The sequence below is a fragment of the Podarcis pityusensis genome, assembly GCF_964106645.2.
Source record: "Podarcis pityusensis genome assembly, chromosome: 3".
NCBI classification, from domain to species: domain Eukaryota; kingdom Metazoa; phylum Chordata; class Lepidosauria; order Squamata; family Lacertidae; genus Podarcis; species Podarcis pityusensis.
Genome location: NC_138026.1, coordinates 32525487 through 32549966, shown reverse-complemented (window position 1 = coordinate 32549966; position 24480 = coordinate 32525487). Strand labels below are relative to the sequence as shown.

The window sequence follows — 24480 nt, the reverse complement described above, 5'->3', positions numbered from 1 at the left end:
GAAACGTGGGTGACATGATCTAGTATGCAAATAGGCATGCACTCTGCTCTGAATGTAGGCTTTACCACACACCCAGATCACTGGTTAGCTTGTCTCATACCGTTGACAAAAGCCAGGGACTGCCTCTTCCAGTTGCAACATTGTCTGTGTAACCTAGATTTCAGCCCCATCACTTTTGCTGTGAGCTTTGGTCCTTAAGTCTTGTTGAATTAAAACAAATTCCTTATGGCTTTCCTTTGGGATTGTGGCTCTTAACTGTAAATCCTTTGTTATACTAGGAGCAGGAAAGAAAAATATGTGGTATGAAATAACCATATATTGAGAACATCTATTCTATGGGAAAATGTCTGGTTGTTATAGTTCATGTTTCTCCCCCGATAATGCTGAGAAAAGTACAAAAGGCCACATGGCATTGGAATCCATTTTTTAAAAATGATATTTTGTACCATAAGCATCATTTCTGAATGAAATGTAGCTGATTTTCTGCTAAAACCACATTTTATATTGAATTGTAGGTCCAAAGAGCAACAAAACACATATGGAAGCTGTCAACATACAATTTAGTTTCCCCAGGGCTGCAGTAAATTAATAAAGGATCATGTTGTTGTTGTTTTAATTCTCCCTTCTAATGTCTGCCTATCTCTTTCCAATAATCCACTGGGTACCTTGAAGTTTTCATTCTAGGCTTTTGGTGACTGAAAACATTTATGGTCTTAAAGGAGAGTTGATGACTCTTACACTGATACAAGACATGAGAGGCAAGTTACTGAATTTCAGTGTAAAATGTATGTAGCTTCAGAAAACTTCAGGAGAAATATCTTGCACTCCTTTCTCATATACACAGAACATTCTTTAAGATTTTTGACATCCTGTGTATCAGCACCTGTGTTTTGATACATAAAATAGAACAAAAGAAACTGAAGTCTGCTTTTGTGGTTTACGTTTTTTTGAGGTTGTAAGGAAACAACATGCTTCTGCTGAAAAGCAATATGTATTTTTATTATTATTTATTTAATTTGTATAGTGCCCTTCATCTAAAGATCACAGGGCGGTTCACAACATAAAAATACAAAATGAGAACACAAAATACATAATAAAACAAAAACAATCCAATTTTCCCTCTCCCACAAGCACATTTTAAAGTCCGTAGAATTTTAATCAGCCCATGGCTTTATTACAGAGAAACGTTTTTTGCCTGGTGCCTGAAGATATGTAATGAAGGTGTCAGGTGAGTCTCCCTGGGGAGAGCATTACACAAGTGGGGAGCCACACATAAAAGGCCCACTCTGGTGTTGCCGCTATCCAGACCTTTTGTGGAGAAGGCACATGAAGAAGGGCTTCAGCTGATGATCACAGGGTTCAGGTTGGTTCAATATGTAGGATGAAATTCATCGAAATATTATGTTCGTTTTTAAGTCTAGAGCTGTAAGGTTTATGAAGATGTGGATTAGTCCGGGGTTCCCAAACTATGTTCCTTCATTCATGGCATGTCTGCAAAATGGAAATTAAAAACCATACAGGATTTAGCACCGTGCGTTACAGTTCCTGCAACAGGCAGAAAAATCATTGAGTTGTCTGCCAAGATCCCTAGCAATTATCAAGTGGGAAAGAAAAGTTTAGGAACCATTGGATTAATCCATTCCAGTGTTAGCTAATGGGTTGGTTTTAATGGGTGAGGCTAAAGGCCAAAGTAGATGAGTCAATGGAGAACTGTGATTGGATCACCATCTCTTTGATTTCTTGTTAAAAGCCACTGTGGGACCACTGGGGAAGGTGGCTAGTCTTTCTCCTCTACCCATCATTTTTCTTGATGAAAATCACTTTTCCTTCCTGAAGGTGCTGTTTGATCTGTTAGGAAAATATCTGTAGGTGTTCCCTGCAGGGGCAAATAACAACTTTAAGAGGAGAATTTTTCACTAGGAAATTGGTGGGGGGACTGATCTTCCTTCCCATTGCTTCCATAGCTGTATTTATTTTCTCAGTCTCTCTCTCTCTCTCTCTCTCTCTCTCTCTCTCTCTCTCTCTCTCTCTCCAAACATTTAAAGTAACAGGAGATCTGATTACAGATTTCAATCATCTAATTTGGGAGGCATCTAATCTGAGAGTTTCACAGTGTAAGAATTGTCCCAAGGGAATGCTGTTGTTGTGAGTTTTCAGTTTTGTTTGCCCCCTCTCATTTGATGCTTATCACACAAAGTAATTGAAATGCTATACAGCACATTGTACATTCTGGCGTCTAGGCCTTGTTCTGTTTTATTTCTGGGTTTTCTATTTATGCAAGCCTGTTCCTGAATGCTATTATTTAATCTCTTGTTTGCAATAGTTTCTTAAATACCAGTGGGTTTCCCCCTGTGGAGTCTATTCACAGTAGCCCATCAAGTTTGCATTGTGTATTTCCCATTTATTATAAATAGCAAATTTTCTCTGCAGCCCTGCTGAATATACGTCTTATTCAGTGTATAAAAGAGATTGTAAACATTTTGGGACATGATTCAGATGCTGCTGGGCTCCACTGATGTATAACACAGAACACAACTCTCAATTATGCAGTGTAACAAATGATTGAGGACATTTTTGGCTTCGTTTAATACACATCAGAAAGTGTTAGTGTGATCAATGGGAGACTGGGCTGATACAGAATCACTTTAATACAGAAGATAACTGTCGTTTAGATATGAAAAGAGGTACATTTGTTTGAAAAATCACTGTCCTTTTCGTTCCTTTAATGAAGTCATTTATTAAGGATTCCTGTTTACTTTCCATGCTATCATCTTTTTGTGATCATTACAAATGAGTCAAACTGGGATAAAAAGCAACACTCCTACACACCATTCAGAGCTGGAACTGTATTAAATTGGAATGGTGGGTCAAGTATTTCATGAGCACATTTTCTACAATGATTACAACATTTTTCTCTTTTTTAAGTAATCTGTCAGGCCGCACTGAAAGAATGTGTAAAACATTCCCCTGAAATATTCATAAATCTTTCAAGAGGTTTGCCTTAAAGTGCTTTTCAGATATCATTTTCAGCATGTACAGATAAACCCCAAAGCAACTCTGTCAAATTAATTCTACTAATTCTGACCTTAGCCATGAGATGGATTTTTATTTTTTAAAACCATTTGGCTACAGTTCAGTCTTAAGAATTTAGCTCTTTAGACTTTCATTTTTAATGCCAAACAAATGAATTTTAAAGATGGGTTCCCATTCACTATAAGCAGTGGGAAGGAGAAATGAGCCTTTCGTTTATGCACCCCTGACCCTGATCCCATGTAGGAAATAGTATGAAATGAGGTGTAAAGGCCCATATAACTTCCCCACCATGATCTACCCCCACCCTTTGTGGTGGACAGGTTGCATGGCACAGCTTACACATATACGTGCATCCCACCGTGGCGCCCATTTGCACTATACAGTGGTACCTTGGGTTAAGAACTTAATTTGTTCTGGAGGTCCGTTCTTAACCTGAAACTGTTCTTAACCTGATACCACTTTAGCTAATGGGGACTCCTGCTGCTGCCGTGCTGCCAGAGCACGATTTCTGTTCTCATCCTGAAGTAAAGTTCTTAACCCGAGGTACTATTTCTGGGTTAGCAGAGTCTGTAACCTGAAGTGTCTGTAACCTGAGGTACCACTGTACATTTTTAAAAGTACTAAACCACTTTAAACAGTCATGGCTTCCCTCAAAGAATCTTGGGAGCTGTAGGTTGTTAAGGTTGCTACGGGTTCTTAGGAGGTCCCTATTCTCTTCACAGAGCTACAATTCCCAGAATTCCCAACCGAGAAGGGAGTTTGACTGTTAAACCATTCTGCGAACATGAGCTCTGTCAGGGGACCAGCGGTCTCCTAACAACTCTCTGCATGGTTTAGCAGTTAGGAGAATGGAAGTCCCAGTGGCAGCCACACATATTTCTAACTAGTTAATAGCCTGTGATATTTAACAAATGGGGTGGAAAGTGTTGGTGGGAGGAGGCTTCCTTCACCTCCTGGTCCTTCACTCTCACATTCCCAGCTTTCCCACTCAGCCCCTTTGTTCTCAACATCTCTCTCCCCTCCCCTGCTAAAGGTGAGATGGAGCAGCTGGTGATGCAATTTCTTTGTCCTCCAAAGCATATTTCAGGTGGAGGAAAATATGGGGCAGTTTGGGACTGGGCAACAGGTTTCTGCCACACAGTAGAGGAGCTGGCTTGCAGAAGGCTGAGGAGTGGGAATCAATCTGTTTCTGCATTGAAATGTGCATTTGAGTCCATAGTTGTGCAATTCTAAAACGTTTTTCTATCAAAAATTTTAAATACATTGGTACCTTGGTTTAAGAACAGCTTAGTTTATGAACAACTTGGATTAAGAACGCTGCATACCTGGAAGTAGGTGTTTTGGTTTGTGAACTTTGCCTTGGAATAAGAACATGTTTCACTTCTTGTTGAGTGTGTTCCATTTGTAAATTGAGTCCCCTCTGCTATGGGAAAGAATGCCTTGGTTTAAGAACGGACTTCTGGAATGGATTAAATTCATAAACCAAGATACCACTGTATAATTGTTAAATTCTCTCTCTTAGTTGAGAACTGTGTTGGAACATTCAGAGGGCTGGACTATATGGCCCTTGGGGTCCCTTCCAACTCTACTAATCTATGATTCCATGTGTGTGAAAGATGCTGAATAACTAAGTTCCAACACATATGTGGATTCTGGACAGTGCAGATAAGACCAGCTTGCATTGGAATTCACCAGCAATCCAGTGTCCCTAGAGACACGTCTCAAATGTGTTCCCTCCTTCCTTCCCTCCTCCTGCAGCCAACATTTGGGTTGGGGTATGTGAAACATTTGAAATTGCATTGCTGCCTCTCCAAGGTTGGGTCCTGGGTCACCGACATATCCCTTTCCTCCTCCCCTGAACTGCTTGCCTTCCTCCTGTTTCTTATTACTCCATAACAAAGATTATATGAAAAGATTATTCTGGCATGATAATTATTTGTGCTAATGCATCAATGAAAATGGTTTCTTTGGGCAACGTCAGACTTACAAAGGCCTAAGCAGCATGTCAGTTTGAGCTCTTTTATAATCCCTGAAGAAAGATTTACAGATTGAGGTGGGGAGTTTTCCTTGCAAATTCCCGAAACGTATTTTCTTTACGCATCAATGGGCAAAATTAAATATAGTGTGTAATGAGACTAAATGAAAGAAATTGGGTTTGGAGTGGAATTAAATTAGTAGTGTCAGCTTGGCCTCCCCCCCCCCCCCTTTTTCTTTTGCTAGCCAAATGTTTTGAAAAGCTATAGCTACCTTCAAGTTGTAGAAAGTATTGGTGAAAAATGACAAGGAATTTCCTTCCATGCAAATGCACTTGTAATTTGCAATTCAAAAACCCCTTATAGCAGCTTATGGTTTTCTTTAGAATCAGATGGATAAAGAAAGTTCATTTTGCCTGTCAAGCCAACAGCTTAAAAAATAATTAGAGCTGTGTTGAGCCTTTCAGAGGTACAGTCAAACCTTGGTTGTCGAACGTAATCTGTTCCGGAAGACTGTTTGACAACCAAGGTGCAGCTTCCTATTGGTTGCAAGAGCTTCTTGCACTCAAGCAGAAGCCGTGTCAGACATTCGGGAGCCGAAACGTTAAAAAACGGAGCTGTCCAAGAACCGAGGTTTGACTGTAGTGGGATTTGAGTGGACAACAGTGGGAAGAAAAATTAACCTTCGGACTGGTGAAAGTTTTAAAATTTGGGAAGGCAGAGGAGCTTATCGGTAAAGATGAGGGTGGACAGCATCTTTTCTTAAAATCACAGAGCACTTGCAGTTAGTGGCTAGCCAGGCCACCTTGTTCCTTTCCCATTACCCCTTCTCTTGGTTGCCACAACATCATGAAGTGGTGCCGTTCTAGATGCTTTGTTTGTGAAGGAGAAGTTGGGGGTCCCCCTTCCGACCCCTCTGAGAATGTCGCCAAAAATGTGGTCTTGTTGGTGATGCTGCAAAACTGAGAGGGCATTCTTCACCCAGCAGTTAGAATAAATTTGTGCACCTATCAAGAGAAAATAAATAAATTCATACCCCATGTTTATAAATGGCCTTATTGGGACAAGTAAATAAGTTCTAACATATTTCACAACTGCATGACACTATCCCAGACCTCGCAGTGCAGGGGAAGAAGAAGAAGAGGATGAGGAGTTTGGATTTGATATCCCGCTTTCTCACTATGCAAAGGAGTCTCAAAGCAGCTAACAATCTCCTTTCCCTTCCTCCCCCACAACAAACACTCTGTGAGGTAAGTGGGGCTGAGAGACTTCAGAGAAGTGTGACTAGCCCAAGGTCTCCCAGCAGCTGCATGTGGAGGAGTGGGGAAGCGAACCCGGTTCACCAGATTACGAGTCTACAGCTCTTATTTTTTTAAAAATGATATTTATTGAAAATTTTTTTTTTTAAAGTTACAAAAGAAAAACAAAGTAGAAAAAGAGAAAAACAAGCCACTTCCAACCATACATATACAAATTCAAAATAAGAGAGAAAAAACAAAACAAAAATACACCACAAACATTTAAAAACATTTAAAAACAAATCCATTATTCTCAACTCCTCAACTATCATTACCCTCTTTCCTTGACCTCCTCCTCCTCCCCTTCCTTGTATCCTGGTTGTTAATTGTCACAGCAAATCCTTTCCATATTTCATAATATTCTGTCATTACATTACCTCAAACTATTTTAATCTTATCTTACTATAAGAAACCTTGAAACTTAAAACTTAAATCTTATTTTTACCAACTTCTCATAACCATAATATTCTTGCATAATTCTTTAAACATTTTTACTAAAGCCAAGTAATTTCATTCCAACATTTTTCTAACATTCATCAATTTTGTAAAACAGTCCTAGTAGTGAAAAAAACAAATCCAATCTTCATCCAGCGTCCCTTCCTCCTGGTCCCGGGTTTTGTCAGTCCTTGTTATCCCATCGATCTGGCACATTAACCTGGTATCCTAATATCCGAGGCCCTTAAGTCTCTTCCATGTCCCTTCCGCAGCTCTTCTTCATATTTGTAACTGTATTTTCCCTTGTCTCCTGCTCGTTTCACTCGTGGGAACTCCAGCTTAGCAATATTTTTGACCCTTCTCGACAGATCAGCCCCTTTTCCATAATCGACACTAAATTCCATGTGGTATTTAAAAACATGTTTCAAAATCCCTCCAAAATTGAGAGCCCCCACAATCCCAAACATCTCACGGCCCATTGCCAGACTTGGAAAGTCCAAACATCCCTGCATAGGAGGGTCTATCCAACCCCCCATTTCCAAACCAAACCAAACTTTTTCTTTCCAAATCTGGTTTTTTCCAAGTTCATTTATCAAATCCGAAAGTTCATATTCCTGTTGGGCCTGTTCTGTCAGGGCACACTCCTGATTTAATTCCTGGGTGGGCTCCACATATTTTCCCACTGCCTGTTCAAAATTTCCCACTGCCTGTTCAAAATTTCTAATCGAATCAGCCATCAAATTCATCTTCTCATGTAGCTGTTCCAGTAGGGCATTTGTTTTATAGAAAGCACACAACAGAGCTTCTGAATACATTGTCCTGAAGGTCAGATGTCTATTCCCACGATTGTAATCTGTAACAGCTGCCAGCTCCCAAGAGTTGGTTACAGTTTCACAGTCTCCCTCTAGGGGGAAAACTTCTATTTAATCTTTCTTTTAAAGACAAGTCTAGCAACAGAGTTTCCTTTTTTCAGATATTTTGTCAATATTTGTTCCTTTAAGGTGCGAAAGGAAACAATGGAATCACTATGTTTCTCTTCTTTTAGCTATCTGTCAAAAGCGTTTGTCTCTGGTCAATGAGCTTCAAACGTCAGTCCTGACACCCCGCTCCAGGGTCAGGACGATGGAAAGTTACTTTACTTTAAACTCACTTCTGCAGGTTTAAACAGTCCAGAAAAGATTCCCCTTTTTCTCCTGCTGCCGAAGGGGGGTTCAACAATTTTAAATGATGAAAGCCAATCCTTTAAAAGCGATTTTCTGAGCTCTAGTTTACGTTGTCTTTGCTTTATTCTGTCTACAAAGAAATGGAAGGCTGACTTCCTGTTTAGACCTTCCCGTTTCAGTACCAAATTGAAATAAAATTTTTAAGTCCAATTCCTTTCTGGTCGCAAGTCCTTATTTAAAGTCCAATTGTTCAAAGTTTAAGTACTCACAGGTGCTTATTTTAGAAGCCAAATTGTCCCAGGAAAAAGGCAGCGCTCTCCGGCAACGGCTGTGCGGCTTCGCTCCACGGAAATAGCAGTTGACTCACAGTACCGCGCCACTTCCCCCTCTTCGCTTCGGAGCCCGTTAGTGGGTTCCTTTGCGGGTTGGGGGGGCGCTAAGGGTGCCCGCCGAGTCCCATGGTCACAGGCTTCATCCGCCTGTGGTTTTTAAAAGGGTCCCCACTTCGCCGTAGCGGAAAAGACCCATTTCGCGCGGAGCTAGTCCCTCCAATTCAGAGGGAGTCCGCCATTGCCAATGGCGCCACCCCGGAAGTCCACGAGTCTACAGCTCTTAACCACTACACCACGCTGGCTCTCTGGGACAGGCTGTGACACGCTGGGACAGGCAGGTGTCAGAACACTGCCTGGGGGAGCATGTCACTGCCTCTCCCCCTCTCCCCAGATATGTGTTGCTGTCCAGAACACATAGAGCATTTACTGCATCTCAGCCCAGTGTGTAGCATGGGGGGGGGGGCACAGCGGTGATTGCCCTGGGCGTAAAATTGTTAGGGCTGCAAAACCTCAGCACCTTGCGCTGCCTCAATACAGCTGTGTGCTTCTGTCACTGGGCTCTGTTGAGAATGACTTCTCCATGTGAACCAGGAAGTGACCTCTCTAGACAACAGAATGACTCTTCTTTTCTTATATCTGTGCTGTGATCTCCTGGGTGATGTGAATATGTACTCCATCTGTTTCCCATCCATCCAATGCCACTGTGTGGCCCTGGTTGCTGGCAACCCATGCTATGCCACTGTCTCAGCCACAGCATTCCAGGCATCAGGGTGGGAAGGAGAAAGAGGAGAGCAGATCACTGTCAGAGCAGCAGCCAAAGAAGTAAGGAGGTGGGCATTTTTTTTGAGCAAGTGGATGAGTGAGAATGAGTTCTCTGCATTAGCATCTAGACTGGAAAGAAACAAAATTTAGAGCCGTAATGCCTGCCTTGCATTTAAGGTAATCATTACAAGTTGCTGTTTTTTATGCTTAGCCAAAGCAATATGAACTTTAGCAACGTGATCACAAGTTTTGGAAAGCTTATGCAATTCTGTAGTGGGTGACTAATTGCAGTATCCCTCTCCACAGTGGCCATGGCAACTCAGTGTAAAACCAGGTAATTAGGTCTACTGATTTCAGAGTGTGATGCACGCATGATTTAGCCATCAATGCAGAAGCTAGTTAAATAAGGCAATCTTGTACTCATTTACCTGAGAATGAACCCTATTGAACTCAGTGGGAATTTATTTTTGCCTAGATACACATAGACTTGTGCTCTAAAGTTTCTTGGGCATAACCTGTCATCTCCTGCCATTGTGACCAAACACAATTTTGGCATCTTTCAAACAGGTAGTAGTTTGGGGTGAGTTTCTTAAAAGAGATGATTTGATCAGGGTTGCTTTTGAAAGAAAGAATTTTCATTATCTCTGGAATTTCGCTACCAGAAACGCACATGAAGTTGTGTGCCAGAAACTCATCGACCCCCCCCCCCCGTACACAAGGCCCTTGTTTTCCACACTTCAAATATGCCTTCCAATGTGTGGGGAGGACTCTTCAGACATGGGAAAGGATGGATTGCAGCAATGACTCAACTGCTTTTTTGGAAACTGTCTAGTGGAAATCTACAAACGAAACACATAGGGTTTTTTGTCAATTAGAATCCCAAAATGGTAGTACATGTGACTCCTGTATGTGCTTCCCAGATCTATGTTGCATGCATTATTTTTATCTGAGCAAGCTGAATTTGATTAAAATTATTAGCAAGCATTCCATAATCAGATGACTTAAGCACACTGACTGATTTATACACACTGATGGCTACTTTAGACCCACCCAGGTGCCTCAGGCAAGTCCCATTCGGTTTAACATTTTCCCTTTGAATAGCAGGCTCATGATCACAAACTGTTTTTGAAAGGCTCTCTGGTTCGAAAGAGGTTTGCTATGTGGCATGAGGGTCTGCTGCTCAGAAAACACAAGCCCCAAACTCCCTTGGGTGCATGGAACTAGTTGCATGGTTGTTTGGATCCTGGCCATAATAAATAAGCTGAGCCTTCAGTTATGAAACCACTAATTTTGTAGTTGTTTTGAGACCAATGGGGCAATTCTGAATTAAGTGCTTTGATGATTGTAACATGCTTTTTTCTCCAGAATTATCAACTTGTATAATGCTAAATTTACTTACGTGGAGCTATGTTGAATGGTAGTCATTGGGAGTTTACTGCCGAGCAAACCTTTTGAAATATAAACGATTATTTATTGGTTTTTTTATGTAGAAAAATAGAAGTGCTCAGCCATAATTCTATGGTGAGGGGTGGGGAAAACTGTTTCTCGCAGCTTACCTTGGCTGTTCAAAAGATCAAGTAAACAGCAGATAGTCACATAAATTGCCTCTGTGTTCAAAGGGTATTTGGGCTTAGACTAATTTTTAAGAGTATCTCTGTATATCTTGAGGACTTAAGTAAACCTTAGCTTGTGGCATCTAAATAGTCATCTCACTGCTGAAATCTAAAAAGAAACCGACAGGAAACTTAATAATATTAAACATTATTTTAAAGGGAGTTCACTTTGGTTTTGAAGGTTCAACCCCCCCCCCCCCACTTTTGCTTCTCACACAAAAAACACTTTTGTAAATTCAGAAAACTTAGGTTGTGAGAAGCAAAAGTGTGTGTGTGTGTGGGGGGGGGGGTGATCCTTCAAAACCAAAGTGAACTCCCTTTAATGTCTCACACATACCTTTATAGTATTCAGGACGTATACATCTAATAGATTTCCTGAAATGTCTGCCAGTAAGGTATTAATCTTTTATAGGTAAAATAAAATTATTGAAAGTCCTTGCAACAAAACAGAGAGCCTCGTCAGAAGGACTCCTAGAAAAAGGAAGGTAAATGTGGAACGCTGTGGTTTGGTCCAGGTTGTAATAATCTGTAAAAGGTTTTCCAGATCCGACTTGCTAAAGACTTTCACATTCAACAATGAATTGCACTATATTATTTCACAATCATTTAAATGAAATTAGAAATTGAACAAATACATATTTTCCTTTCCAGACTCTCCCCCTCCATGAAGCAGCAATTATTTCATATATATTTTTTCATAATGTGTGGCCACTCCATTCCGCTCCCGAACTGCTTAACTTTCTCAGTTCTCCTTTTTTCACCTTTGCTGGTTTCTCTGTCACTGGAAACATCTTAAAGCAATTTAAAGTGCTACACCTGAATAAACATGTTGTAAAAGTGTTTATGTATTGAAGTGGGTCAGTTCAAGGTACGGTATTTGGCTGCGACTTCTAATTTCTCTTTTTTACTGCAAAAGGGCTGCCAGGAGGAGGAAGTCTGAGCTGAATTAATACATTTGTTACAGTGGAAGTAGAATGGAAACTGCCTTAACCACAAATCAAACTGCCTCTTTCATTTACGCCAATGATAGAAGTTTTTCTAAGAAATATAGACCCTGGCAGAGAGCCACTGTAAGTTTGCCTTTAAAAGGGAAGCCTATATGCTTATTTGTTTAAGGCTTACTCCTATGACTATTAGTAAGTTCTTTCTCAAGCGAGATTGAGTTTAATGGCATGATACATTTGCAAGGCAGATGCTTCTTTCTCAGAGGATTTTAACCATTTCCCATCTCCTACTTTGCTATAGATCAGAGGGACGTTGCTGCCAACCAGGCTAGCAATTCAGAATTTCTTTTACTATTTTAAGGAATTTTGTACGCTTTCCCCTTGTACAGCTGCATAGCTTCACATGACACTGTCTCGGTTTCTGGCGGAACGAAGGGTTCTGCATAATACGTGGAGACACAAAGGTGTTCGGGCTGCCAAAATAAATTCTGTTAAGAGCTGGGGGCTTATTTGTTCGAAATTCATATGGATGCAGCTTTAGTGACTAGCTCCCCCCCTTTTTTTCCATTTTCAACGCCTTCCTCCAACACTCCTCCACCCCCGGTTGCCCCGGAGGGTCACAGTCTATAATCTAGTGTAGTGCTCAGTCCTGACTGAACAAATATTATAGAGAAATATGTACATCCCCCTGGGAGTAAAACTAGAGTCAATCATGTACATATTTCAACCTCTATTATATATTATTCCTTGAAAGACTGAAGCCTCAGCTGTACCTATACTTAAGGCTTTTGGTGAAATTTGAGTAATGCTTTGAAATTATTTATGACTCAAAGTATAAATATGTAGGATGCCTGCCTTTCTCTTTCGTATTGATTTGTGTCGAGTATACAGGATTCCCCATCTGCCGTTCTTGTTTTTTTAAATTAAGAGGATAGTGGCTTTAAAACAAAAGTTGACCACTTTGCCATCACAATGTGGGATTCTAATACACACAACATTCTCTTCTAGCGCTACACCATTTTCAAAATAGGTGAGGCTATTCTATGTATGTCTAGCATATCTGCCTTTCACATTACATTTCAGTTGATGGAGCCTGAAGTGGACAAGGTGTTTGCAATGATGTGAATAACAACATGTTCCCTTCTCCCTCCTGGCTTATTAAAAGCTTGCTGAGGTGGTACAACCAGGTGGATCCAAGCTGTGGTCAATGTATGCTTGTGGGAGGGAGCGGTGATGCTACCACACCTGAGGAAAAAATAATCAAGCCTGGGCCCATTGGTTTGAGACAATGACCACCCAGTCATGAATGGTCCCTTTTGGGGGAAAGGTGGTGGCTCAACAGTTGCAAATACTTTGGGATGAAACTGATTGCGGCCACCGGTGGGCGGCCACCGAGACCATATAACACCGGTCTTGAAATACCTACATTGGCTCCCAGTACGTTTCCGAGCACAATTCAAAGTGTTGGTGCTGACCTTTAAAGCCCTAAACGGCCTCGGTCCAGTATACCTGAAGGAGCGTCTCCACCCCCATCGTTCTGCCCAGACGCTGAGGTCCAGCGCCGAGGGCCTTCTGGCGGTTCCCTCATTGCGAGAAGCAAAGCTACAGGGAACCAGGCAGAGGGCCTTCTCGGTAGTGGCACCCGCCCTGTGGAACGCCCTTCCAGCAGATGTCAAAGCGATAAACAAATACCTGACATTCAGAAGACATCTTAAGGCAGCCCTGTTCAGGGAAGTTTTTAACGTGTGATATTTTACTGTATTTTTGGTTTCTATGGAAGCCGCCCAGAGTGGCTGGGGAGGCCCAGCCAGATGGGCGGGGTATAAATAAATTATTATTATTATTATTATTATTATTATTATTATTACCTTGACCTGTTCCAATTGAGGTTCAGGCCTGGTTATCGATAGGTCTTTGTCATCTTGGGTGACCTTTATCGGGAGAAGGACAGAGAGAATGCAAGCCCATTATTCTTACTTGATCTCTCAGTAGCTCTTGATACTATTGATCAGGGTATCCTCTTGAACCAGCTCTGTGAGATGGGCATTGGGACTACTGTTTTACAGTGCTTCTGGTCCTCTCTCTGGGGTCAAATTCAGAGAAAAACATTGGGGGGTATTTCTGTGGGGTGCTGTGAGGTACTGCTGGGTACTATTTTGTCCCTGATGCCATTTAACATCTCCATGAAGCCATCCAGGGTGGTTTCTGGGAGATTTGAGGTGAAGTGCCATCAGTACACTAATGATACACAACTCTGTTCCTCTGTAACATATATCAGGATAACATCTGTGTAAGCGCTGGACCAGTTCCTGGAGTCAGTGGGGAGCTGGATCAGGGCCAACAAACTGACTGTGGTTGCTGGCAAGATGGAGGCCCTGTGTGTAGGCAGTCTACTCTAGATAGCTGTTACTCAGTGCTACTTTGAATATAGCACAATAATAATAATAATGCTCCAGAGTTGTTAATCTAACATGGCTCCTTCACCAATTGGCTTAGCTTATTCTGTGTTTTGGTAAATATGCTTATGTTGATTTATTTTGCAGGTAGGAGTATCAACGTGAAATCTGCTGGCCTTATAGGACGACATGGTCCTCAGTCAAAACAGCCATTCATGGTTGCTTTCTTCAAAGCAAGCGAAGTCCTTTTTCGATCTGTCCGAGCTGCCAACAACAAAAAGAAAAATCAGAACCGCAACAAATCCAGCACTCCGCAAGATTCCTCAAGAATGCAGAGTGTTGGGGGTAAGACAAAGAATGCATAATATCTACAGAACATGTAGAGAACACACAGGACATGTAAATGACACACCCCACAAAGAATGGGAAGCACAGAGGTCATGTTCACATGTTATGGTAAGCCATAAACCATGGTTTACCACGATTAGCAGATTGTTCCATCTTTCCTCTTCCTGGTTCATGTTTGGAGGGAAAAGCTACAACCCTGAACCTGGGTTTGTAGTTTGTTTTGCTCCAAACGCGAGATTGCATGTAGCACGATTGGTAATTGGTTTACTGACCATGATTCGTTGCAGTGAAACAGCCGACATTCCCAGGTTTGCACGTAACAGTAAGCCAGGGTTGTGGCTTTACCCACCCAGTACAAGCCAGACGGAGACATATAGACCTCTCAGGCACAAGTGATTGTGCAGTCAAACCCATTACTTTAAACCAGGGGTGCATTGCTTCCCATAGAAGCCAGTGGGGTTTAATCACAGAAGTCAATAGAGTTTAACCAGCCTAAATGTTACTCTAATGTTTCTCTTCTCTCCCTCATACAATGCAATGAGTTTCCCCAACTTCCATGATGTTGTTCTGTTACCAATATTGCAGCCATGTTTTTTAAATGAACAGAAGTAGCTCTTTCACTGAGTCAAATATTCATTCAAAAGCTGTATTTTAACAGTGTAAATTTCATTCTAAATACAGACTTCCATTGAGAAACAAAAGCCGAACTTGTTCTGTTTATTGATGTGGGACATGCTTAATAGTGCAATTCTATACATGTCTAGTCAGATATGCGTACTTACTCATAGGTAAATGTGCACATGACTGCAGCCCAGATGTGTAATAACTTAATTAAACATGCAATAATCCTTGGTATATAGACAAACTCAATCCCATCTTAAATATTTGCTGCCCGCCAATGGATACATTTAGGAGTTTTTATATCCGATTTCCTTGTTCTCCCTTCAAAGTATTTTTCTACTAAACCTAATTCCAGTTCCTAAATTATTTGGGTATAAAGTTTATTCAGCCACAATATCCCATGATTTTGATTTCTAGCAGAATAAGCACATGGACCTTGAATCCCTAGTCAGTGAAATTAGATCTTTGGCACCAGATTCTGTATAGTAATGTCACCCTAGCCACTTACCATGCAATGTAATATTGCATCCCACATTTGTCTCTGCTAACATGCAGAAATGTAAGGAAGGAATATGGATTTAATTTAGGGATTTTTTTTGCATTCTAAATAAGTGTGCGATCAAATTCTCCCCCGTCTTCCCCCTATGATTGGATATTGAATGCCTAGTTTCACATCAAGTGTGCTGAGGATTTTTTCACATCTGGGCAGCAGTCATCTGTTATGAAAATGCTAAAAACTATTTTAACACTGTGGAGAAAGCTGAAATGATACTTTTACATATATTAGAGGGGTTTGGGTTTGGGTTTTGTTTGTTTTTTTGAATAAAAAATCACACAGAGCTCATGGGGAGATGGGGACTTCCAAAAAGCTGGTGAGACATTTTTGTGTTTCTGGTCTAACCCCCCCCCCCCCCCAAAGCAGCCAGAAAATAGAGCACATTTTTCTCTCTCTCCATCCTGTGTGCAAGATTAATAGACAGGCCTATTCTGGAAAAACTCGAGCAGAAATCAAGGAAGGGAAGCCCCTCAAAGTAGACAGAATTACTCTTATAATGGTAGAAATGCTGTAATGATTAACATTAAGATGCCAAAACAGAATCAGTAACAGTAGATGTTAACATGGTTGGACACTGAGTGGGCACAAAATATGCATTGACATTCTTAGAAAATCAGTTCATGAGGTAGTCTTTCCTTGATGTGTCTTCTTATAAAAAATAAGCTAGAGACTTAAAACACTCCTTTGACTATGAACATTCTGGAAAACTGAAATCAGTAGAAGTGGAAGGTATGTAACATTTTATACCCATTTCTCTTAACGGTCAAGGTTATTAACTCATTGTAAATATGGGGAAATTACAGCAATATTAGTACTACAGGTATGGTGCAGGACACACAGAACAGACTGGGACAGCCAGAAGGGTTTGAGAATAATGTTTTCACTGTATTAAATGCCAATAGACTAAACTATACGAGTAGCCAGGGAGGCTTGTCAACAAAGATACATGATGTTGATGAAGAGCCTATAGTTCTTTCTATTATATTGCCGTTTGCATCATGAAAACTACCCTATGTCTGTGTGCCTTGATCACAATGAAACTTTTTGCAGGTTGAGGAAAATCCATCATGCTGCTTGCTTTTTGGCAAGGGGAGATAATTAGCTACTGTTTTTTAAAACAAAACAGGCATGCAATTACAATTGATATATCATATCATAGCTGGTTAAGGCAGCAGTCAATGCCTTGCCAGACAGCAAGGTACTGCCCATCAGGCGGGGCCTCTGATTGGCCCATTTGAAGCTGGCATTCTGGCGGGAAGTCCTGCCCTGAGATCCTGCCAACTAGGGGAATTCCCAAATGGCTGGCAAACACGCGCAAGCTAATTGGTGGGATGACAGCAGAGAGTGAGGGGCCGCATCTGCCACCCACCTGAAAAGGGTGAATGCCCATAACTGACATACTTCAGTGGCAGGTTTGTTTAGTTGCTATTATACTCCCATCCAATGAGTTCTTTACAACTGAGCCTCTTGCCTGCCCCGGGTTTTGAGGGGAAATGAGGCTGTAATCTTACATCTACTTACCTGGGAGGAAGCTCCATTGAACTCAGTGAGATGTACTTCTGAGTAGACATGTATGGGGGTCTGCTGTTAATATAATTCTTTTAAAGCTCCTCTGCTAATATTACGGTAGTCAGTAATAGCAGCAGTCAGCATGACATGCAATTACCTGAAACACTTCATATATCAAAAGCAGGTTTCCTATTTACTCATATCAAGATGTTTGTAATGTCTAAGGAGGAAATAATGAATGCTTTGAACCATAGAAGTATTTATACATTTTATTTCCTTTCTGCAGATTATAACACAAGTGAGCAGAAACAAGCCTGTAAAAAACATGAACTGTACGTGAGCTTCAGAGACCTAGGCTGGCAGGTAGGGGCAATGATCAATCCTATTTTAGACAGCAAAAAAGAATAATAATGGCAACTGGTGCTTAGGATTCAAGAGGAGGGATGTTAAACATGAATCTTTGCAACAAATCTTGAAATTCAGTCTATAACTCATTCCGTAGTAATTATGCTGGTTTTGGTGAGCTGCTAAAGGAAACTACCTGATCAATTTTCAGGTAATCTAATTATCCCGGATTAATAAATATTGTTTCATGGAAAATTGATATGCCAACAATTTAGAGACAGGAAAGTAGTGTTGGACCTCACTCTGTCAGCAGTGTCCCTTGTTTATTTCTAATAGTTTCAAAGCAAGGGTCAGTAGCTGCCACTGGGCTTCTGTTGATCTGCTAGCTTCCCAACACCAGTGTGGTATTGCTAGACCAAGCTGTCTGCTACCTTGCCCCCCCCCTTTCAGGAATTGACAGCAATGTGCTGCTAGCAGAGCAGAAGATCGCCAGTACAATATTTGTAAAGTTCATACATATTAATCCACTGACATCTACCCAGGATCTGGAAGAGCTGGGACCACTGTATACCAGGGCTGTCCAACAGGTTGATTGCAATCTACCGATCAATTGCAGGTCATCCTTGGTCGATCACGTGATCCTGATCGATCCCGCCCCCACAATAACTTTGGGTCTTCCTCTCCCTAAAAAGCTCAACAACTTTGGTCATTACAATGGATCACAATAGATCACTGCCATTATTATTATTTTTTTGTGGGAGTAGATCGCAGTCTCTTGGAAGTTGGACATCCCTGCTGTATACATTTCTGGGTGGAATTCAATATTCATTTGTCTTTGATTTTTTTCTGTTTGATTTTTTGTGTTTGATTTTTTCTCCTTTGGCACCTCAACTTCCTTAAAGTATCTCTCTTACCTGCAAAGTACTGAGTTTGTACTTAAAAGTTCTGTTGTTTGTTGCCTAGGATTGGATTATAGCTCCAGAGGGCTATGCTGCCTTTTATTGTGATGGAGAATGCTCCTTTCCTCTCAATGCACACATGAATGCAACAAATCATGCCATAGTGCAGACTCTGGTACGTATGCCTCCCTAAATGTAATGACTGCCATCCAGGAACAGAGGTGGAATTATGTCTGAATTGAACCAATGGAATGTAAATACATTATCTCATAGATATCAGCTGCTTGCATCAGTCTTTCTCCGGAGACAATGGAAGTGTGTGCCTTCGGGGGTAAAGTCAAACTGTTGGAACTTGCAGTGCCTGCTGTGGCTGTAGATGCCAATCAAGTTGGGCTTATGACTTGTAACTGCTGCCTCCTGCATTGTTTTTGCTGCATTTGCAGCACCCAAGTTGGCACAAGCCTTGGCAGTCCAGACAGCAAGACCCCATTCTCAGCCTCACTGATGCTGCCCAAAGAAAGGAAAGCAATACATTTGGCACTGGATACCAGCGGGGCTTTGCTTAAGTGTACTTAAGTGTAAGAATATTATTTGGGAGACAGCATCCTACACACACACACACACACACACACACACACACACACACACACACAGGCTTTCTGGGCTTGCCCTTCTTTCTTTATATCTTCCCCTGCTTCAGTAGTTTTCAATGCAAAGGCAAGAAAATATCCAGAAACCTCTCTACTGGGCTAACATTTCATTCCAAACAGATTAATATTTAAAACAAACCACATAATCATATTTCTGTAAGAAACCCCTGAAGCACTGTTATACAGTAACATTCCCATGATATTTTAAAATTTTGACTCGGTCGTTCATTTTCAGGACCAAAAAACATGTACCTGCATTTCCCACCCCAACTGCAGAGCTGATAACACTTTTAGTGAGTGGATCTATTTAGAACTAGAAAAAAGGGATCAAAGGGAAAGTATTACCCTCTTCCACAGTACCTTGTTCCAGCTTGCTTTTAAACTTGCAAGAAAAAAGTGTCCTGAGATCTGATCATGAATATCTTGCCTCACCTGTTGTTTGTCCCTCCAGCTGTCATCTTCCAATTTATATGTACAGTGGTACCTCGGGTTAAGAACTTAATTCGTTCTGGATGTCTGTTCTTAACCTGAAACTGTTCTTAATCTGAAGCACCACTTTAGCTAATGGGGCTTCCTGCTGCCCCTGCACCGCCGCTGCACGATTTCTGTTCTCATCCTGAAGCAAAGTTCTTACCCGAGGTACTATTTCTGGGTTAGCAGAGTCTGTAACCTGAAGCGTATGTAACCCGAGGTACCACTGCACATGCAAAAGTCTGGCATGTTCTACTTCAAATTATGAATGTTAGAATTCAGTGTAGGGTGCAGTTTGGGGAACTAATTGCTCATGCATACAACTTGTAATAAAGTCCTTTCCACTGTGATCACATTACTCCAAAAAGGGTCAGCCTTTTGTTTTCGGCAGTTAGTCCTTGGGATTCCTACATGGCAGACTGGCTTATTGTAGCAAGTGTTTTCTAGCATACTTACTGCATGGGAGTTGGGCTCCAAGACTGTAGCAAACAGACACCTCTATGCTGACAATGCCAATAAGTATCTTTCCTTTATTAGGACACTTGCTGTGAAACAATCAAAAAAGGGTCTTGTGATGATAGGCATTTCCAATTTTAAAAATATTTAAAGACATTTACTGTTCATTTCCTTCTACCTAAGTGAAGGTTTGAACCAGGCTGTTCCCAATGAGGTTTGTAGCTTTCCAAGAAAAGTTTTATTAACCACATTTTGAAAAAAACAACAACCAGCAGATTAACTTTCTCAGACACTACAGCTGAATCAGGCTGCACATGGTTAATGCATGCCTTTGGGATGTATTTGGCTTATTTGAACTTGGAAATTCCTGAGTCGATTGTGTGTGTGTGTGTGTATACACACATAAAAAAAAATATATGTGAAATGTGACGCATTAAAGTACTGTAATTTCTTTCTAACCTTATGCCAGCAGTGGCTTTTAGATGTGAGCACCTAGTATGACGACTGCAGAATGTGCAAAATCTAGAAATATTATTTATTTAGGTTAGAAACAGAGGAATAATTTCAAGGCAAAGGGGTTAGAATCAGGCATTACAAGCTGGGAAAATTCACATTCCTAAGTGCATTCATTAACTTTGGCAGTATTACTGCTGACCACTATTCTTATTAATCTGTTCCATCTTCAAATGAGAAAGAGGCAAGAAATGATAAAATGAAAATTGTGCTTCCCCTAGCCTCCAAAAGCGAGAAGCCCGTGATACTTCCACAGTCCCTACAAAATTAAACTAGACACACACATTCCCAAAAGTTTCATTTTATTTATTAAACAACCTTAGAAAATGCATGTGCATTTTATTTCTACTAAACAGTGTGTGTGTGTGTGTGTGTGTGTGTGTGTGTGTTTAAAGGATTTATGGTTGTTCGAAAAGATCTCTTCCTGGTAAACGATCTTTTCGTGGTAACAGTTATATAAAAGCTGTTTCCCGATTGCCTGTTCTGTGTTCTCTGGCAAAGACTACAGACTTATATCACTGCTGGGCAGATGGCTATAACAGATTTTAACAGTCTTACCAAGCAAACGAAACTTATTACTGCTGAAGTTTTTATCCTGGCTTTAATACTCTTTTGTCCTTCCTATTACAACTCCCTTCTCTACGGCCTCCTTGCTTCCCAACTCACCCAACATGTGCAGAATATTATTCCTAACTTGCTTTCAAGTACAAAAGACCCTGTATTTTCCCTCAGTCTCCAATGTTTCCACTACCTTTCCCATTCATTTCAGGAAGCTGTTCAGCATTGCCTTCCATATGGTTATCCAAGCCCATTTCATGGAATGGCCTCCTCTAGTCTCTTCCCTGCTCCTTCCAAAAAGCAATCACATATGCTGTGGTTTCACCCCACCCTTGCCAGCGCTACTGGAGCACCGTAACATACTTACGTTGGCTGGAATCCTGAGCTTGCTCCTGCTGGCTGGCAGAACCTTTGAGTTGAGCTCCATTCACTGGTGCCCACTGTGGCTGAAGGAGAAATCAGTGGAATTTAAGTACAACCATTGCCGACTTGTTGCAACGGAATCTAAGTTCAGCTAACTTAGTCTAGCTCTAACCCAAATTACCACAGGGAGCTCCACTTGCACAGTGGGACTTCCAATCCCCTTTTCTCCACACCTAGCCCCAGAGCAGATTTGATGGTGCATGGGGGACTCATGGGGAGAAGGGAGGGAGGGGATTTTCTGTAGTGAGTGCAAATCCATGACCAACTGGGAAACCTTTATGGGATACAATCAAATGTACCTACTGTACATCAACACAAGCAGAAAGTATGGATATAACTCTACAGTCGTACCTTGGATCTCAAATGCCTTGGCTCCCAAACAAATCGGCTCCCAAACATTTGAAACCTGGAAGTGATTGTTCAGGTTTTCGAGTGGGTTTTTTTGGAACCCAAACATACAACGAGGCTTCCGATTGGCTTCCTGCAGCCAATCGGAAGCCGCCCTTTGGTTTCTGAATGTTTTGGAAGTCATACGGACTTCCGGAATGGATTCCGTTCGACTTTCAAGTTACGACTATACAAGTAAAGCGTTAGTTTAACTATGGCTGGATCTAGACACATCAAAAAATCCGTTTCCGTTAAATGCATTGTAAATTTCATACAGGGAAATCCCACTGGCGAAAAAGCGCCATCTGGTGTCAGTGTTATAACCCATATAATGTGGTTTATCTTTATGAATGTAGCCGAGTCCTACCTATCTCTCTTCCTTTTCCAGGTCCATTTGATGTTCCCTGATCATGTCCCTAAGCCTTGCTGTGCCCCAACGAAACTGAATGCAATCTCTGTGCTCTATTTTGATGACAGTTCAAATGTTATTTTGAAAAAGTACAGAAACATGGTGGTGCGATCATGTGGTTGCCACTAGAATTGGTTTGTAAAAAAGAAGATTCTCAATAATATCTTTTTTCCTTAATTATAGTAAAGGTGATAGAATGCCCTTTTTAAGGAAACGAGGACCTTAAACAACTTATTCCAGTTTATGTCATTTTTCATTCATGTACAGTATTATGTACATAGTAGCATTAATTTATTTAAAGGTATATAGTTTCTTTTGTATGAATGATATTGCAAACGCTTTATTATATTAGTAATGTACTAGAATATTGAAGGCAGATTTTCAGCTAATCATGCCGAGATTTATTTCATTTTTTAAAAAAGCCTTTGTATAGTTCTCTCTCTTTAACTCAGAAACCCCAGAACTCCCGTGACTGTTTTATATTGTTAAAGGAAATTGAATACATTTGGCTACATTGTGCCAATGAAAACTCTGGCGGGCTATTTATTTAGAAAAGGCACTGAAGAAAGGCTGAAAAAGAGAGAGAGAGAAAATGCTTAGCTAAAAACAATTCTCCTTTTAGAAGTTCTACTCCATTAGATAAAGAAAAACGCTGAACCGTGTTTAAATAAATAAATGGCAGTTTAAATGCAGGGGCTGAAAGATTGCACATAATTGTCAAAGCTATTTTCTTTAGCAGAAGGAGTGTAACCATAGGAGCTATGTTACCTCAATTTGCTTGTGGGGTTGCAAATTTTTCTGAAGTCATTAAGCTTTTGGGGGTTGCTTTTTGCCTGGGTCCATAGCTTTTGAAGTTAGCAGGGCAGGGTGGAATGTAGAAGAACAACCTTCTTACCTCAAGTAAATGCTATTGGTCTATTAAACTATAACGCTACTGCGATGGATTTGTTTGTGTTTATCGACCAAAACAAAACACATGAGCCAGTGAGTGAGTTAATGAAATGGAGAATAAGCAGAGAATAACCCCCCCTGCCCCAAATGCCCTCAAACCAGTCCTCAAAGAGCATTATTTAAGTTAAGAAGAATGCTCATTTACTTATTTCTTGGATTACTTAATCTCACCTTCAAGCATTATTTAATAGGATTTGTGTCTGTGACGGGGAAGCGAGGGTGCACACTGTTGCAGAAAAATGCGGTCAGCTGTATGGCGTTTCAGAAAAATTACTTTATCTCACTTACAAATATCATTTATTCCTGTTTTTAAAATATCTTTCAAAAAAATCTGTTGAAATACTAAACAATTCTGTTAGAGTTCTTTTTGACAAAACCCCCCCTCCCATTCCAGCTGCTTTTAACTATGTTTTTAATTTACCACAAAGCCTTACTTAGTTAAACTGCAGTTCATGTACTGTAATGCATTTTAATATAGGTATATTTTATGACTTGCTGTTTTGAAGAGGAATCATGAAGGTTAAAATTAATCTGAGAAGCATTTAAAAAGGAAATGGATTTGCCTGTGATTTAGATAGATTAAAGGTTGTGGTTATTTGGAACTGAATTTATTTTAAATAAAGTTTGAAAAGTGTATTTTGGGTACATTAAGTAATATATTTTTGAATAAAGGTGTACCATTTTGAGTGTATGAAATTGAAGATTATATTATTCTTTGAAATGTTCTGTTGAAATACAAGTCTATATTTTAAGATCTAATAAATCTGAAACCTTTGTTTGCTCTGCCATGACTTTTTTCTTTCTTGGCTATATTATATGGAAAACTTGCTGAACAGGAATAACCTATTATTATCCAGAGTTGGCTCCTTCTGGCCAGCAAAGGAGCTTCCATTCATGGAAGGAGAGTTCCACTTATGGAATGCATCCTTCTGAGTGTAGAACAGAATTTTTGGATTGACTCCATAGTTACTTAAGTTTTCAAACTGAGTACATCTGCTCAGGAAGAATATAAACAACACATTGACAGAAGTGCAAACGTTACAAAGCATCAAGGTTCTGCAGTTCCAACCCACCATTGCAATTGCATCATCAGTGAAAAGATATTGTAAGCAAGGAAAAACAAAAACCAAACCACCCCCCTCTCCTTATGCATTGCTACCATTGCTTCCGTTTAGGGGGGAAAGGAAACTGGCACGAGAATTTTCACATGCTCCAAAGGCTTGTATTTGCTATACGCTACTGGGATTTTAGTTGCACATGCGTCCAAGCATACCTCTTTCTCACAGTAGCTAATAAAACACTTTCCATGTGTCTGTCAATTTGAAAAATACTTGTATAACATTTCCTTGCAAGTCAATGGCCAAGGTCATTACACTTTCATGCAAGATTCTTAAAGAGAGTTTTCTTGGTCCAGTTTTAATTAGTTTAAACTTTC

General features: G+C 40.6%; 1 protein-coding gene across 2 annotated transcripts in view; it reads left to right on the top strand.

Moving 5' to 3' along the window:
* The window catches only part of BMP5 (bone morphogenetic protein 5), a 56500-nt gene extending 32680 nt beyond the window's left edge, over nucleotides 1-23820 (top strand). For both annotated transcript variants that reach the window (XM_080998025.1, XM_080998024.1), the window contains 4 exons: nucleotides 14097-14294; nucleotides 17270-17346; nucleotides 18292-18402; nucleotides 22074-23820. In XM_080998025.1, the coding sequence (XP_080854151.1) occupies nucleotides 14097-14294; nucleotides 17270-17346; nucleotides 18292-18402; nucleotides 22074-22223 (536 nt within the window). In that variant the 3' untranslated portion in view covers nucleotides 22224-23820. The remainder of the gene's footprint in view (nucleotides 1-14096; nucleotides 14295-17269; nucleotides 17347-18291; nucleotides 18403-22073) is intronic.
* Nucleotides 23821-24480: the final 660 nt, after the last annotated feature.